General features: G+C 48.4%; 6 protein-coding genes across 6 annotated transcripts; 4 read left to right on the plus strand and 2 right to left on the minus strand.

Annotated features, from left to right (window-relative positions):
* Positions 1-815: 815 nt before the first annotated feature.
* Positions 816-2263, minus strand: PADG_07195 (uncharacterized protein; the record flags this gene model as incomplete). The annotated part of the gene is made up of 3 exons (XM_010764274.1): positions 816-1775; positions 1839-1980; positions 2058-2263. 3 exons carry the CDS (start codon positions 2261-2263, stop codon positions 816-818), a joined length of 1308 nt encoding a protein of 435 aa, XP_010762576.1.
* A 531-nt stretch (positions 2264-2794) lies between these two features.
* Positions 2795-3085, plus strand: PADG_12256 (uncharacterized protein; the record flags this gene model as incomplete). Its single annotated transcript, XM_010764336.1, has 1 exon — positions 2795-3085. One exon carries the CDS (start codon positions 2795-2797, stop codon positions 3083-3085), a length of 291 nt encoding a protein of 96 aa, XP_010762638.1.
* A 491-nt stretch (positions 3086-3576) lies between these two features.
* PADG_07196 (uncharacterized protein) lies at positions 3577-6257 on the plus strand (the record flags this gene model as incomplete). The annotated part of the gene is made up of 2 exons (XM_010764151.1): positions 3577-4341; positions 4464-6257. The coding sequence occupies 2 exons, from the start codon at positions 3577-3579 to the stop codon at positions 6255-6257; spliced, it is 2559 nt and encodes an 852-aa protein (XP_010762453.1).
* Positions 6258-8379: 2122 nt separating this feature from the next.
* PADG_07197 (uncharacterized protein) lies at positions 8380-10832 on the plus strand (the record flags this gene model as incomplete). The annotated part of the gene is made up of 2 exons (XM_010764152.1): positions 8380-8872; positions 9187-10832. The coding sequence occupies 2 exons, from the start codon at positions 8380-8382 to the stop codon at positions 10830-10832; spliced, it is 2139 nt and encodes a 712-aa protein (XP_010762454.1).
* Positions 10833-11645: 813 nt separating this feature from the next.
* On the minus strand, positions 11646-12600 carry PADG_07198 (uncharacterized protein; the record flags this gene model as incomplete). Its single annotated transcript, XM_010764153.1, has 2 exons — positions 11646-12465; positions 12545-12600. The coding sequence occupies 2 exons, from the start codon at positions 12598-12600 to the stop codon at positions 11646-11648; spliced, it is 876 nt and encodes a 291-aa protein (XP_010762455.1).
* A 1239-nt stretch (positions 12601-13839) lies between these two features.
* Positions 13840-15806, plus strand: PADG_12257 (uncharacterized protein; the record flags this gene model as incomplete). Its single annotated transcript, XM_010764337.1, has 5 exons — positions 13840-13966; positions 14197-14516; positions 14731-15048; positions 15320-15479; positions 15553-15806. The coding sequence occupies 5 exons, from the start codon at positions 13840-13842 to the stop codon at positions 15804-15806; spliced, it is 1179 nt and encodes a 392-aa protein (XP_010762639.1).
* Between the last annotated feature and the right edge of the window lie 493 nt (positions 15807-16299).

The raw sequence follows: 16299 nt of genomic DNA on the forward strand, positions 1-16299 counted from the left end.
GCCAATTCTGAACAAGCCAATTAAGCATCCTGAATTGTTCCCTTTACATCGAAGACTCGGTGTTCGGTTAAGCTCCGGTGCCATGTTGATGTAACTATCTTCATGCTTGTTGCCAGCTACTCAAATCTTTGGGCCCATTGTTTTGCCAGCATATCTGTTCAAGAGTTGGTTATGCACTATTCTTGTTTTATAGCTGGCAAATGGGTAATTATTTCCCATCAGAGATATTGTTGGATTCGATATTTGAAGAATTATGCAGATGTTGAAGTTGGATTGATTGGTCGTAGGATCTGGGTTTAGTTGGAATTATAAATAGAAGCGTCAGGTGTGGGGCGTGTGTGACAGGCCGAGTTTAACTCTATGTTAACTCCGAGAAATAACAGCATGTAAAAAGGGGGAGACGACGGGCAGTAACAGGGGTTAATTGGGCGCCTTAAATTATATACTCGAATTAACACTATTCGCACACATAACAACAGGCATATGACAACAGCTAGCCGCGATAAATGAGCAGTGGTATGGGGCATTTCGGAACGGCCACTAAGTTAACTAGTTAGTGGTTAACTGACGGAACGGTTAAATATTGAGACATGAAAGTGCGTGGCAAATTTCCATCAGCCCAAACCTATAGATGCTCGTTGCCTCTTCTTTCTATTTAAGGCATAAATAAATCATTTGGGGTAAAGATCTGAGAAATAATCGCATTCGAACGTAAATATAAACAATTAACACCAGTCACTTCGGGACATAAGGAAAATTAAATAGTACAGATGGATGCGGCGATATGAATGTTGGGTGAGGAGAGGAAAATTGCGTTAGACTTTTCCGAACAGCCCCTCTTCTGTGGTAGCCTTTGCAAGTATGGCAACCGCTGATCCAGCGAAAGCTATCACACCAGAAAAGATGGAGACTGGGGTAAAACTGTGATATTGCTTGACCAGCTCGCCATTAATCGGTGGCCCTATCAGTCCTGCAAGCGCGACAATGCCCATGCCCATACCCATGTATGTCCCAATGTTTTTGGGGTCCCTGGCACAGGTTGATAGGCAGACGGCCATGCCCGAGACGATGGCACCGGAGCAAAAGCCAAACAGAGTCGCGAATATTATTATAGATGCGTTGGAGGTCATTTTTGGCCAGCATAATATCAGCACCCCTGACGAGACGCCGGATGCAATGACCACGTTGAAGCGTCCGAGTCGGTCTGCTAAGACGCCGGGGAGAACTCTGCCAAAGAAGGACGCTGCGTTCAACATGGAGAGAATGAATGAAGCGAGGGCTTTACCCATTCCGTGCTCCACCGCGTAGCTTGGGAGAAAGAATATAGGGGAAAAGACGCTAAGAGTCATGAGAAAACTAAAGGTGATGATTGCTACATATTCTGGCTGTTTGAATGCGGATCGGAGGAAGAAGCTCTTCTTTCGTGGCGGGAGACGGGAACGGATAGCTGCGCATGAGGGTGTGAGAATGCCCAGGACAAGAAAGCCGCAGATGCGAACAGACCAGCCGAAACTCAGTGAAGTGCTGTTAAACATCCTGCCAAGTGCAATTGGGAAGATGACTCCACCGATCGAAGATCCCGCAACCGCGATGCCCATAGCCGCTCCGCGTTTCTGGCTGAAATATTGAGGTGTTGCGGCCATTGACGGGGCCATGGTCATGCCCATAGATATACCCCCAAGAACTCCTTGGGCTAACATGATCTGGTAATATTCTTTCGAAATGCTCGTCATCATAATGGAAAAGAAGTGTAGAACAGCAGATGGCCAGATAACCTAATGAGTAATTTAGCAGTTCTTTCTGATTTTCCACATCGGACGCGTCTCCCTGTAACGTACCTTTGCTCCGTATCGGTCGAAGAGTGGGCCACCAACAAGGGAACCGGAAAACAAGAAGAAAACCTGCAATGAGCCAATCCAGGATATGGCTGACGGAGACGAGTCGCGCAGTTGATGTGACATATAGTACTCTTGGAATACGCTGGATGAAGACGTGTCAGGAGACAAGAACCGAGACAAATCCCAACGCCTGTTTGCTAAGAGACGCGGAAGACTTACCCATAGGCGTTGACGTATCCGAAAGTGCAGAACAGCACACCAGACGTGCCCAGTGCTACACTCCATGCCCTGGCACCTCCATCTGGGAAGGAATTCTCAAGCTTCTCGTCGATATCAGCACGGTCCGTCGAGTCTCCCTGGTCAGAGCTCTGCAGACAATGCTCCTCCTTTGGGATTGGTTTGTCGTTCAGGACTTGGTCCGTCATCATTTGACGAGTAGACAACCTCGTGAGGCTGCTCAAAGTTTAAGAAGAATAGAGATAGAAGCTAGAGGGGGAAGGAAAAGGGTAAAAATAGAAAAAAGAAAAGTGAGTCTCAGAAAGTGAAAATCCCGGAACTTTGACTCTTGAACAGCAGTGAGCTCCTCCGCAAACGTGCTTTCTCTGTATTTGAGACTGATAGAGCTCATAAAGATATTGATAATTTGAGGATATTGAGAATATTGAGGACCCTTTCTGAAGGTGCTTCGGTGAAAGGGGAAAAAGGGCTGTCTAGGTATATATACACAAGTCGTGTATATATGGAGGAGAGAGAGTGTGTGTATATGTGGGGGAGGGGGAAGGGGGAGGGGAAAAGACCGTCCCCCGGGTATTAGTTAAACAACTGCGAACGTCATCCTCCTTTTCCCCTCCGCTTTCTTTTTTCCCTCCATTCTCCGCATCCAGCTGATTCCAGCACCACCACGCGCCACTGCCAGCAAAGTTCAGTTATAAACGCCAACTACTAGGTACGCATAAATGCACGATATCGAGCAAGGAATTGGTAACTCCGGCGCGTCAACACAGGCTAACGTCGTGCTCGTCGGGCACGAGAACACCCGTCGGCCGACTGGACTTGAAAATCTGGACTCGGGAGCAACAGGGATAACTTCAGCAGCCAGAAGGGATTCGTCCTGGGTCGTCCTGGGTCGTCCTGGGTCGTCCTGGACCGTCCAGGAGATAGCATGGAATGCGGACGCCCAAAATCTGACAAGACTTCAGGTCAAACGCCAATCTCCCGCCTCCAGAGCACGCTTGCCAGAAGAATAGTAATGAAAAAACTCAGGCGGGAAATTCCCGTTTGCTGTGGAGGAATCAAAGACACGGTCTATAATGTGCTAGATACTTATTTATACATGGATTAGATGTCGAAACATCGATTTTGATGACACTGGATTTTCCCAGAGCCGAGAAAGCAGAACCCTTTGGAACAGAAAATAACGGGCACGTGATAACTAGTTAACTAATGATACCGTTAAAAAATCACCGAAAACCCCGAATATCTCGGTCTTTTACCCCTGAAAAGCCCGAAGCTTTGAAATCAACCCGGTTCAAAAACGATGGGGAGGGGGGGGGGGAAGAGGAGCAGGCGGCAGGGGTTAAAGGAAAGGAAAATATATGTTGCTTGGAAGGTTGAGCTGGTAAATGCATTTTGTGAAACTTCTGCTTGCGGTCATAACTACTTGTTTTATACCCCGTTTGGCCTTGTGAAAGGAGTTGGTTAGTTGACTACGGAGTAACTACGGAGATCCCGTACAGAGATGAGATTGAGGGTTGCACAGACTGTTGAAATTACAGCTCCGAGTAGTAACTATGAGTATCACGAGCGGGAAATGATGGAGTCTGCTACTCCTTATGCACGCCATCCTGCACCGCGGAAACGTCGCCGTCCAGCGTTGGCCTGCGAACAATGTCGTCGCCGGAAAATTAAATGCGACCAGAATTTGCCATGCAATCAATGCCAAAGGTCCAAAAGCATCCCAATACATGCATGTACCTATGTGCCAGCTGCCACGCCGTCTTCTTTTGCTTCTACCTCAAGACTGTATGCCAGTCTACCTTCACAGAAACAACTACACCCACCGCTACCGCTACCGCTACCGCCGCAGCAGCAGCGGCAGCTGCCTCAGCCTCGACCTCAACTAACTCCAAAGCTCACTGCATCTATCTCTCGAGGGAACCGTTATGGGAACACTCACGCATATCCCTCCCCTGGGACTGCAAATCTATCGGACCAGAGTTCATATGCGGATGATCAGAGGAGTGATATTGCTAGATCTGCTCCCAATGCTGGTCGGAACTTCGAGTCTGCGGTGACAATCCAGGCTCTGCTCGACCGTGTCCAGCTGTTGGAGAAGAAGCTGGCTGAAAATGCAGGCACGTCTACGATTGATATATCTTCATCACCCGCAAGCAGGCTGTTAGCTTCTTTGGAGGTTCCTGCAGAGTCCGAACCTGCTGTGAGAGGGGTCTTCTCGAAAACGAGGTTTTTCGGTTCCAGTCATTGGATGAATTGTGCTAGAGAGGTTAGAGGGCCTCCCTTTCTGCCCCCCTTACTTTTCTCCATTGCTATAGATCCAACTTTTTGTTGAGGAATCACATCAACTTCTCACTCACTTTTAAATAAATAAGCTGACCAAACCATAAGTTCCATACGGTGTATGGCTTGAGGGCTCGGCTTGAGGTAGAGGATGATACAGGGATAGCCAAAATATTAGATCGATGCAAGGTATTGGCAAGAGCTGCCAAAATTAGACGACCAATTCGCCAACCAGATCCTGCGGATTTTAAAGACCTGGTGCCAACGCGTGAGACCGCCGACCTACTTGTTCAAGGCTATCTCCGTACCTTCGAGACTGTCTATCGAATCCTGCATGTGCCCACTTTCCAGCAAGAATATCTTCAATTCTGGAGCAATCCACAGTCGGCCAGCCCTGCTTTTGTAGTTCGGTTGCTTCTCGTTATGGCTCTCGGCACTTGCTTTTATAAGGGTCAAGATATCTCTATAACGCCACGGACAACCGCAGCGCCGTGGGTCTATGCCGCTCAGGCCTGGCTAGGTGGCCCTTCAGAGAAAACCCGTGTTAATATCTCTTGTGTACAGATACAGTGTCTTCTTCTTTTAGCCCGGCAGACCTGTGCAATTGATGGTGACCTGGTTTGGATATTGAGTGGCTCCTTATTACGAGCAGCAATGTACGTTGGTCTACATCGCGATCCACAACATCTTCCAAAGATGCCCAGCTTCCAAGCAGAGCTACGGAGAAGGCTATGGGCTTCCGTGCTGGAAATTGTACTGCAGTCAAGCATGGATGCGGGTGGAGCACCGCTGATCTGTCGTGACGATTATGATTGCGAACCTCCATCGAGTATTGACGACCTGGACATGAATGCTGATGACCCCGCCGCCTTGCCCTTCATCACGGACAAATTCACACAAACTACAGTCCAAATTGCGCTTATGAAGTCCGTCCCCGTCAGGCTTGAGATGGCAAAAGCGATGAACGGTATACGCCACGAGCTTTCGTACGATGAAGTGCTGAAACTCAGCAGTGAGCTCATCACCATCCATCGAGAAAACTCGCTTTATCTCCTCAATACAGGATATTCTTCGCAAGAGGGAACCACGCGACCAACTCCGTTTCAAATGAACTGTATCTCTGTCCTCACTAATAGGTTTATACTGGCTCTACACCACCCATTCGCTGTCAAATCAAAAACAAACCCTCGATTCTATTTCTCCCGAAAAATCTGTCTCGACGCAGCTCTCCACATCCTTTCACCTAGCGGAGGTATGAACACCACTAACAACAATGGTTGCAATCCTTGCATCAATGGAAATCCAAACGCAAACTCCCGGAACTCCAACGATCACGATGACTTTTACCGCCTAACACTCCACTCCGGAGCCTTCGTTCGCAGCACCCTCATCTACGCGAAGTTCACCATCTGCCTCGAACTTCTTTATCAGCTGCAGGAGGACGCCTCGTCGATCTTCCCTTCTTCCGTTGCTCCATTTCTGTCCTGTTCATTGTCAGCAGCGTCACGATCATGGCGAAGTGAGCTGCATGCCGCAACAGAGAATTACATGCAATTGGCCAAGGGGCGGATCCTGGCGGGCGAGACGAATATTAAGGGGTATCTGTTCGGCAGGTGTGTGATGGCGCAGATCAAGGCGATGGAAGACGGGGTGGCAGATATCGAACAAGCGATTATAGAGGCGGGTAAGGTGGCGGTTGCAGAATGCTATACGTGGTTAAAGGAGCGGGCGCAACAGTTTGGGTGTGGGGAGGTTGACGAGCAAGAGGAGGGCGGGGGTGCGGGGGCGAATGACTGTAGTAATAATGACTATGACGGAGGGTATGAGAAGTATCAGGGGATTGAATGGGAAGGGTTGGTGAGTTTCATCTCTATTTTGGTTCTCTTGCTTTCTTCCTATTGAATGCAGAGCCTTGGTGGAGAAGGGGTTCAACTTTTCTGGAGCAATGTGATGTCCGGATTGATAATTTCCTGCTGTCCATTTCATTTGCCATCGGTTGTGTGTTGCTCTCTGGGTTGAATTGACACTGACATCTAATTACCTCTTTGCTACCACAGGACTCACAGTTTCTCTTCGACATACCGGATTCTTGGCTATTTTCCAGCTTACCGGCCGGTGGGATGTTTAATAATTAAGGAAAATGCGACAAGCTTTTGTGTTGCAGCTTTTTGTCTTACTATCATCTGCAGACCATCTTCTGAGGTGCCTTATTAACTATCGGCGTCATCGCGAGGGGGGAGGGGGGGCAAACTAATATTGAACCTATTTTTATCTCTCCTGAATCAATCTTCCATTAATGAATCGTCAGGATCTGGCTCCACCCACGCATGTCAGTCCGTTTTCTCCGTCACAGGAACTAACCGCATACGACTCATTCTGTGTGTGTGGGGGGGGGGGGGGGGGTCATAGCACTGCTTTCGCAACCATCATGGACGACAGAACTCATCTTCGTCGGAGTAGTTGCTCTATCGGTGTTTTCCGACTCCCCAACTTCAAAAATTGCCTATATAAATCGTGATGGGTCGCCCGACTGAGCAACAAAACTAAATAGAACTAAATGCCTCAACTTAGTTTAGTTTATGGTGCTCCTGGTTGAGGGAAAAACGAAGTCTTGGATGTTTGAACATAGTTGCTGGCTGTTCTCCATACCTGTAGTAGCCAACCGTGGCATTAATTAACTTGTTAACTAGATGTGAGGGGAGTCGGGCTTCTTTTGCATGCGATTAGCCCTAACTGACTAACGACTCCATGATTGAATTCTCCGCGTCGTTTGTTCTCCCTCGCCTTCAACCAACACCAGAAGTCGGCCTCGTGGAGTTTTATTTTATCACCCTATCAACTAGTTAACTAATTAACGTGCAAAAAGCAAGAAAGTAGTCGTTAACTAGCTAACTTAGCACCACAGCGCATAACAACAGGGATGGTTCTTGATTCTGCGCCGATTTGCCCTCTTCCTCTAACAAAGTACAGAGTCCCTCTCCCTCCCCCGCTCCATTTCCCCGACGCGCTGACACAATGAAGTTAATTTAGTTAACTAGGGATTAAAGCAAGTCGCCAGCGGGGATAAGCCGGATCGGTCAGCGTTTGCCTCTTCCGGCGCGGTTCTTTGAAACAGGGACATCGTATTCTGAACCCGGCGGACTCTTTGTTCTCCAGGTCAGATAACTACTTCTGCGGGTCAGATCCATGCAGGCAAGTACTGTCTATTCCATAACTACACACCATGGCCTTGGGTCCCTTCGTGCGAAGATGCGAAGCGCCCAGGGGTGGAGTCTTGAGAGCCTTGAGAGCCTTGGACAGCCTTGGACAGCCTTGACAGCCCTGATTTTCCACTGCTCTGCTTGGGGCTATCCAATCCTTATATTTAGCTCAGTGGCTACACTCCCAGCACCGGTCACTAGATTTAATTGATTTACTCGGCCAACTCACCGAGACTAGCCCTTGCTCCAACTCGAGTTCGATAACTACATGGTTCGTTGGCCCGCTAGCTGGGGGGCGGCCGTTTTGTTAAATAGCCGCTACTGTCATCACGAACTCTGCCCTCGTTTCTTCCCCGCCGGAAACAAACCCAAAAGCTCCCCAAGGACAGCCTCCAGAGGTTTATATCATTATTCATAAATGTTATATAAATGCTTGCGGGTCGCTTTTTCCCATTCATCCCCTCCGTGCGGATTTTTGCTGAAAACACTGGAGAAAAGCAAAATATTCATAGACAATTAATAGAGAGAAATATCGGCTTAATTTCTCCTCACCCGAGCAAATTTCCGCATCGTACATATCCGTCCACGATCCGCACTGGCGGGCGGGCTCCCTCTCACGAATTTACTCTTGTACTCTTTCTGCGACAAGATGATATCACTTTCTCACTCAATTTATATCGAATCTGCTTCCTATTGAGAGTCCCGCCTGGAACTCTCCCCAGATTTTTTCATTCATTGCCGTCATCACCACTCGAATACACCCCGCTCCTTTACAAAAATCCGCCCCTCCAAAATCTTCATCGACATCCCTCTCAATCGATATCATGAAATTCTTCGAATGCGACACAGAACCAGGCGTCTCAGACCGCTCCTCCTCTGAACTCGATCACATAGCCACCACTACGACAAACCGAAAAGCCTCCTATACCACCGCCAGCACCCCAACTCCCTTTCCCACACAACGGCAGCACTCCTTCGCCACGTCACAGCGCGAATCACTCACTGCTGCAGAACGCGCACGGCGGAACCTCAATGCTAAGCTCGCAAACCCTCTTGCCGGTCTCAGCCATGCCACGCTCATGAAACGCGGCGGCCGCTATGCCCGCCAGCACCAGATCGGCGACGAGGAGGATATCCGCGCCTTTGAACTAGGCGCGGTGCTGGCGCAGGCGCCGGAGCAATTTGAAAGTGTCCAGGGCTTGACGGAGAAGGAGCTGCAGGTGCTCAGGAAGGAGTTTACGAATCGGTGGTCGCAGCCCGGTCTTATGTATCTGGTTATCATCCTTTGCTCGCTCAGCGCGGCCGTTCAGGGGATGGGTTAGTGTTTTTCACTTCTTTCTATGACTGTTCTCCACCAGCCTTCTCGTTCCCTGATCCTTATTTCACATTTCAGTTTGTCGATTTTGAAGCTCTTCAATACTTGTATAATAACCCCACCAACCACATTCGTTGATTTCCCCTAGAATTGAGTTTTCGCCTTGCTGTCTTTGCCTTTCCTTGTTCCATGGTTCCGCTTCATTTGGATCGGAAGCTTGAACTATAACCCCCCCCCAACACCTCCCCCCCGGGGCCTCCCCTGGGGCCTCCCCTCCCTTTAATTCAAAGTCTAACAGCGTTTTACAAAACCTTAGACGAATCCGTCGTCAATGGAGCGCAGATCTTCTACAAATCCCAATTCGGCATCGGCGGCCTCGACCCACGCTCAACATGGCTCGTCGGCCTCGTGAATGCAGCTCCGTATCTGTGCTGCTCCCTAATAGGCTGTTGGCTTACTGTCCCCTTTAACCACTGGTTCGGCCGGCGGGGCACGGTGTTTATTACCTGCTGTTTCTCCGCTATCGCGTGCTTCTGGCAAGGCTTCGTGAACTCATGGTGGCATTTATTCATCAGTCGCTTTGCCCTAGGGTTCGGAATCGGCCCCAAGTCAGCCACAGTGCCCATTTATGCTGCAGAGACAACCCCACCGGCCATTCGTGGTGCGCTGGTTATGCAATGGCAGATGTGGACTGCCTTCGGCATCATGCTCGGCTACATGTCTGACCTTGTCTTCTTCGAGGTGCGCGACACTCCCACCGTGACTGGGCTAGGGTGGCGTTTGATGTTAGGTTCCGCCATGTTCCCTGCCATGTTGGTATGCACCTTCGTTTTCGCCTGTCCCGAGTCCCCCCGCTGGTATATGAGCAAAGGTAGCCATTACAAGGCATACCGATCTATGTGTCGTTTGCGCTTTATGAAAGTACAGGCAGCCCGAGACCTGTTCTACATGCACACTCTGCTCGAGGCGGAGGCGGCCATGAAGTTGGGTCAAGCCAAGATTCTTGAATTAATCACCGTCCCGCGCAATCGACGTGCACTAATTGCCTCCGAAATTGTCATGTTTATGCAACAGGTTATCACCCCCCAAACCCCCCACTGCTATTATTCCATGCATATGTACACTCCTCCCCTAACATTGTACCTGCAGTTCTGTGGTGTAAACGTAATAGCCTACTACTCCTCCGAAATCTTCCTGGACGCTGGCTTCTCTCAAAAGGCGTCTCTAGCCGCCTCCTTCGGCTTTGGAGTCATCAATTGGCTCTTCGCAATCCCAGCTATCTACACAATCGATACATTCGGCCGTCGCAACCTCCTCCTCGTCACCTTCCCGCTCATGGGTCTGTTCCAGTTGCTGACGGGGTTCTCCTTCTGGATCCCCACCGACGGCTCTGCCACCATGCGCAGAGCCCATACCGGCTGCGTCGCGCTGGGCATCTATCTCTTTGGCATCGCATACTCACCCGGCGAAGGTCCCGTACCCTTCACTTATTCCGCCGAGGCGTACCCGCTCTACGTGCGTTCGCATGGTATGGCACTGGCGACGTCGACGACGTGGTTTTTCAACTTCATGCTTGCGATTACGTGGCCGAGTTTGAAGCATGCGTTTAAACCGCAGGGTGCGTTTGGGTGGTATGCAGGTTGGAATATTGTTGGGTTTTGCCTTGTGCTGCTGTTCATGCCGGAGACAAAGGGGAAGACGCTTGAGGAGCTTGATCAGGTGTTCTCGGTGCCTACAATGGTGCATGCTAAGTATGGGGTGGCGGAGCTTGTGTATGTTTTCCGCAAATATTTGTTGCGGCAGAAGGGGTTGAAGAAGGTGGTGCTTTTTGAGAAGGATGACGGGGGCAGTGAGAAGAGGAGGGCTGGCAGTGGGAGCACGGGTGGCAATACTGATATGAAGGCTATTGTTAATGGAAGGGGGGTGGAGTTGAGTGATGAAGGGAGGTTGGAGAATGGATAATTTCAGACTGGCAAGTTGGTGCCGTTCGTTTCTTATGGTTTTATGCTTTACGCGTTATGGTTTAATTTTCTTGATTGGAGTATTTTTTGCATTGGGGTTTCTTTTATGTAGAGATACCTATCCATTCATCTCACTGTTTGCCATTGTAGGTGAACATCTTTTTATACACCACTAGCATGTTTTTCTATCACTCTTGGTATCCATGGGGATCCTTTTATCCGTGTGCCTTTTCTTTGGCAGAATGTCGGCGTGGCTATCCTGCAATATGTACATGTATACTCTTTGTGATATCTTATTCCTGGTTGGCAGCCCAAACAGGATCAAATAATATTTGTCAATAAGGTTGGTGTTTTGAGTTTAATACATCTTAGGGAGAGAATTGGGAGACCACAAAATTCTTATTTCTAAGGATTTTTTGCCATTGGATATACACCATTCCGCAGTGGGATTGGCTGATTTTATGGTGAACAACCATCAGAGCAAGACGCTCAATATTTATCACATCACCTCTTAAAAATAACAATCCGTAGAGTCTTCAACACAGATTAGTCAATATCCATGAGCATGAACTGCATTTGAGTGGAGCGGCGACAAGGAATTAATGGAGGGAAGAGTCAGACAACAGTTGGTACTTTTTGTTATCCACATACATGTTTCGGAACAGGTCTGTGTGAAAATTTGCTTCATCATAGAAAAGTACAGGGGCATGAAGTAAGGGAGGGAAGGAAACGAATAGCCGAACAGAAAGAGCATGGAGCAACATACCAGTTAGCAGTACTAGGCGAGCAGGAGTGGTATTGTAGGATGCCAAGCCTAATTCTTCGGCCTCTGAAAGAAACTATCGATGCGTTTTTGCGAGGCATCATGTTTGGACCTTCCCACGCCAGGAGTGCGCCTGAGATTATGGAGATGTTGTTTCCCGTTTATTGTTAGGACTGTCATCGCATATCCAGACAGTACCGGCGTTGGAGCGTTATCAACCACTTGAGTTTTGTTGGAAGCATCCTTTCGGTTCCCTTGGCCGTCGACCATTGCCGGAGCTGGTTTTGAGGATTTATCTTCAACCAACCTTCCGACAGCAAGTTCTAGGTAGCCAGTGTTGGACCACGACGAAATGCGTCTTCCAACCTCAACATTGGGGCCCAGGATGACGTGTGTTGAAAGAAACAGTCGAGACAAAGCTTCCCAGAGTGCAGAGAGCAAGACACCATGGGAAACCACCGCAACAGACTGTGCAGTATGACCCATATCGGAAACGACTGGCAACAGATGGTTGGTGAGGAACATATCCACCCGAGAAGCGATAGAGGCCTGAGATTCAGGGTCTCCAGCCATCGTCTCAGCACCAGATTTCCCATCCCCGCCCCGCGTAGCAAGCCATGATTTTCCTTCCAGGCAACCAAAGTCTTTCTCCCTCAGAAGAGGTAAGATGACAGGTGATGTTTGTGTGCCAACCCTACTCTGCTGTTCTCCCCCAACAAGGCTACAGATCCCTTCAGCAGTGATGCGAGCCCGTAGCAAATCTGACGAGAATACTGTGGTAAACTCGATGCCTTGCTCCTTAAAATGCAGGGCTAAGCGCTGAATTTGTACCATGCCATGGTTTGTCAACGCCGAGTCCGTTGTTCCTGCACTGAAAGCAAATTGACCAGTATGAGCTCCGGCCCACGCTTGGCATACAGATCACAAAGAGAGAAGTAAATGCTTCATACTAGACCTGGGCAACATTGTGCTCGGATTCGGCGTGGCGGATGAGAAACAGCCTCATGATGGGGCGAAGGGGGGGTTGGTTTTGAGAATGCCTAAAAGGTCTGGAGACATCGAAACATTGCCTGCCGTCTTCCAGAATGGACAACCCAGATAACCCAGTATTTGTATGATTAATAAGAACGGTTTGGGAATGCACTCAAAAACAAGAAGATTCAGAGCAAAAATATAGAGATTGTTTAAAGAAGCGGAAGATAATTGTTTGAGGCTTAATATGCTGACTGTACTAGCGTCTTGGCATTTGCTCCGTTCCAATATCAACTTTCCTTTTTTCCTTTTAGACTTCATGAGGCAAACAATCAGATATTTCATATCACAGTTTCATGGCGGGCCATTGCATGCTACAGATAAGGGCGGCATTTTGATGCTCCTGTTTTCCCATTTGAATTTGAAGGACTGGGAAATGGGCAAAGGACGTCAGTGCAGTTGATTGAGACATTTCTGCTGTCGCGGGTCAGTGGCCAGGGTGATACATCAATGCAGGGTTATCCCAACAAAAGCTGCTCCTTTTGCCAAATATACTGTCCAACTGTGTCCATAATCGTATGGTGAGCGCTTTTGCGTCGTTTTATCTACTTGCTTCCATGCTCTGTCGCTCCCTACAAGGTGGGCTTAATATGTCAGCCACAACATGAGTTGGTAGCTGTCTGCTCTCTTCCTGGAAGCCCATTTTGGCAGCGCGTATTACACAAGAACTGCCCGCTGGCCTTCCTATCCATAGAGGTTTCCATGTCCTGCTTTCCCTACTACCAGGCCGGACAGAGGGTAACGGATCCTGTCGTGTTTATAGGCAGTACACTGCCGGAGAGAGCCCCAGTGATCCCTAGCCAACCATATGTGCGCATGGTGGATACCATATTTGTGATAACCGTTTGGAATTCCTCTGGTGACAGCGCTCTTGAGACGCCTGATCATTTTTCGGAATAATCCTCACTGATCTTGGAAGTTAGTGCCGGGGGAACGGGTTTATCTTCTTTGGCTAAGATTTTGATGTCCTCGTATGCCAGTCTATACACCTCAGTTAGGGAGGCCCATCTTATGTGACCTGTCAGCTTCATGAGTATTAACTTATCATCATGGTGATGGGAAATTGTGTTTACTTCTAACAAGCAGCCCCATAGTGGGTGACAACCAAGATTTCTCTCTCCCTCTGTCATTGTGATCTGAAACTTCATTTACTCTTTGTTTATTCTCTATTCTTCTCATTTGACACTATAGCTGGATTTCATTTCCTGCTGTTATGTTTGATCATACTTCAACTCTTGTCAAGACTCTGATCATATTCCCTAGTTCGATGGGGAGACAAGACGGCTCTACACCCGGCACCAATTTTTACGCTTCTCTGCAGTTTGGCTCCCGTATCCCGGGTTAGCATTACTGCTGCTGTCGAGTCAGGATCAGTTTGGCTAGATTCGCTGCGTCAGAGCTAACTAGTAACTATGCTCTGTCACAAATATCATTCCCATTACCGCAATAGTCCTCGTTAGCCTCGACGTTTATAACAAAACGCGTTCCTCTTACAATTTATGAAAGGAGGTCCAGGTGCCCTCATGCCGTACTCTTACGAAGACATTAATGCTGCTCTCGATCTTATTAGAGAAGACGACCAAACTGAGGTTGTCCTCCCGTTTACTAGAGGGCTATATAAAGCACGAACTTCGCTTCAAAGATCCATTAAAATATCCTTCAATATGGGTGGATGATGACGCTAGCGGCGATTTCGACCTATACGAGGATAGGCAAACTGACAAGAAGACAATGCGGCTACCAAAGCGTAAGCCCACAGAGCCGCCGTTTGCCACCCGAGAGTATCCAACGCAGAAAATCAAGAGTAGCAGCAATTCAAATTCAATTCAATCACCAGACATCAAGGATCCAAATATCCATATTTTTGAAATTCAAACTGGCCGCTTCCAGGTGTTTTCTGGCCGTTCTAGCCAAATCATCCGTTAAATCAGATTCTTCAGCATCAGTCGTTTCCAACGGGACCAGTACGAAAGCATCATAGGTGAGCCAAAAAGCCCCTTCCCAAGACGCCATGCTCACCAGCGTCTACCAGTGATAGTTCTATGAGTGACAAGTGGTAAGTAATTGAGAAAAAAGAGTCTTTTGAATTAAAAATGTCTAATAGATTTCTAGCGGTTTATTGGCTCTAAACCCCGCAGCGCTTGTCACCCAGTTGCAATTGTTAATAACTCAATACTTCTGCCCGCTTCCTGATGACCCGGATACTTATCGCTGCCGGGCATGTATAGAGGACAATAGCAGTTTCGATCCAATCATGGCTCCTCAGCCTAGACAGCAACACTACACTGGGCGGAAATGCAACAGTATATTGACTCTTGCTGCTCATGTAGGGCAGAGTGGTGGTGAGATTTTGACTGGAAATCCACTTGCGAACCTCCAAAAACGGTCTAGTCCCCTGCATTTCAACAGCTTCGGAGACACTGTCAGTAAAATGGGTAAGTAAACTTCATTCCCCTTTAATAGTAGCTACGCACCCACAAAATTGTCGCCAAACAGTTGATTGAAACTGTCCTTCCTAGCTGTAATGTAGTAGAGGGATGCCATACTACGATTAGACAAAAAAAAAGAAAAGAATAAAAGAATAAAAGAATAAAAGAAAAAAGAAAACAGAAAAAGAGCCCCGACACGTCAACTGAGGAATGCTGGTCACGGGAGGAGCAGATGACGCTCTCGCAATTAACAGGTTCAAGTAGATCGCAGAGGTCAATTTCTGCCGTCGATTCCATTCCGAACGCAACAGATCTTCCGTACAAACCGGTGCAGACTCTATTATTGTGGATGCCAAAGAACCCGACATCTCCACAGTAGTCACGCATACAATTACCTTTTCACACTCCCCGGCCCCCAACGGCCGTAGGTCCTGCCACTGGTACCCCACGACGCTGTCTACGGCATGCTAGGCCTTAGCGTGATGGAAGGTGTGAAGTCCCCGACCGGCGTGGTGGCAAGGGATACATCTACCTCGGCCCGGGCCACTTTTCTTCTGGCTCCGAACCCAGCCGGATGTGTTCTAAATGCGCGCTTCTGAAAGTTACTATTCTCGAATGCACTTCCACACCAGTAACGGACACAGTAGTTCCCATACAGGGCATCGATGAGAAGACCTTTTTTGATACTGCAGCGGCGTTTGAGCCACTGTTCTCAACTGATGTGAATATATGGCACCGTCACCAATGCTGAAGCCCTGGTGGAGCATCTGTGTCAATCCGGCCGTTTTTATAGATGCGTAGGGGAAACCAGTGGAAGGCTCTTATAAAATGTATGTTAGACATGGGCGTGTACCCGCGCGTAGCTGCGGATTGATGTTGTGGGATGGTGATGCGCCAGTCCAAGGGTAGGCTAGGTCAGACCATAGAGAAGAGCAAGGGGAAGGGGTGGAGATGGGGGCGGATATTGAGTTTTTGAATACTCAGGGCGAATTTTATCAAAGGCATGACAGGAAGGTAGGTATATGGGTTTCGGATTGAGGCAGATGAGGAGGCAAGGCAATATTGATTGGGCTTTAAAAAGAAACAAACTTTTTGCCTGCTTCTTTCTTGCTATTTTCCCTGGATTCCCCACGGATTAATTTAGCTTTTTCTATTCGCAGCCTGCCGCGGCCACCCCAGATTCTGCGATGCTTCGGCCCATCTAATAATTATAATAACGCCTTATGGAAAAAGAATCGAAGGAA

This window comes from Paracoccidioides brasiliensis, assembly GCF_000150735.1.
Source record: "Paracoccidioides brasiliensis Pb18 unplaced genomic scaffold supercont2.10, whole genome shotgun sequence".
NCBI classification, from domain to species: Eukaryota; Fungi; Ascomycota; class Eurotiomycetes; order Onygenales; family Ajellomycetaceae; genus Paracoccidioides; species Paracoccidioides brasiliensis.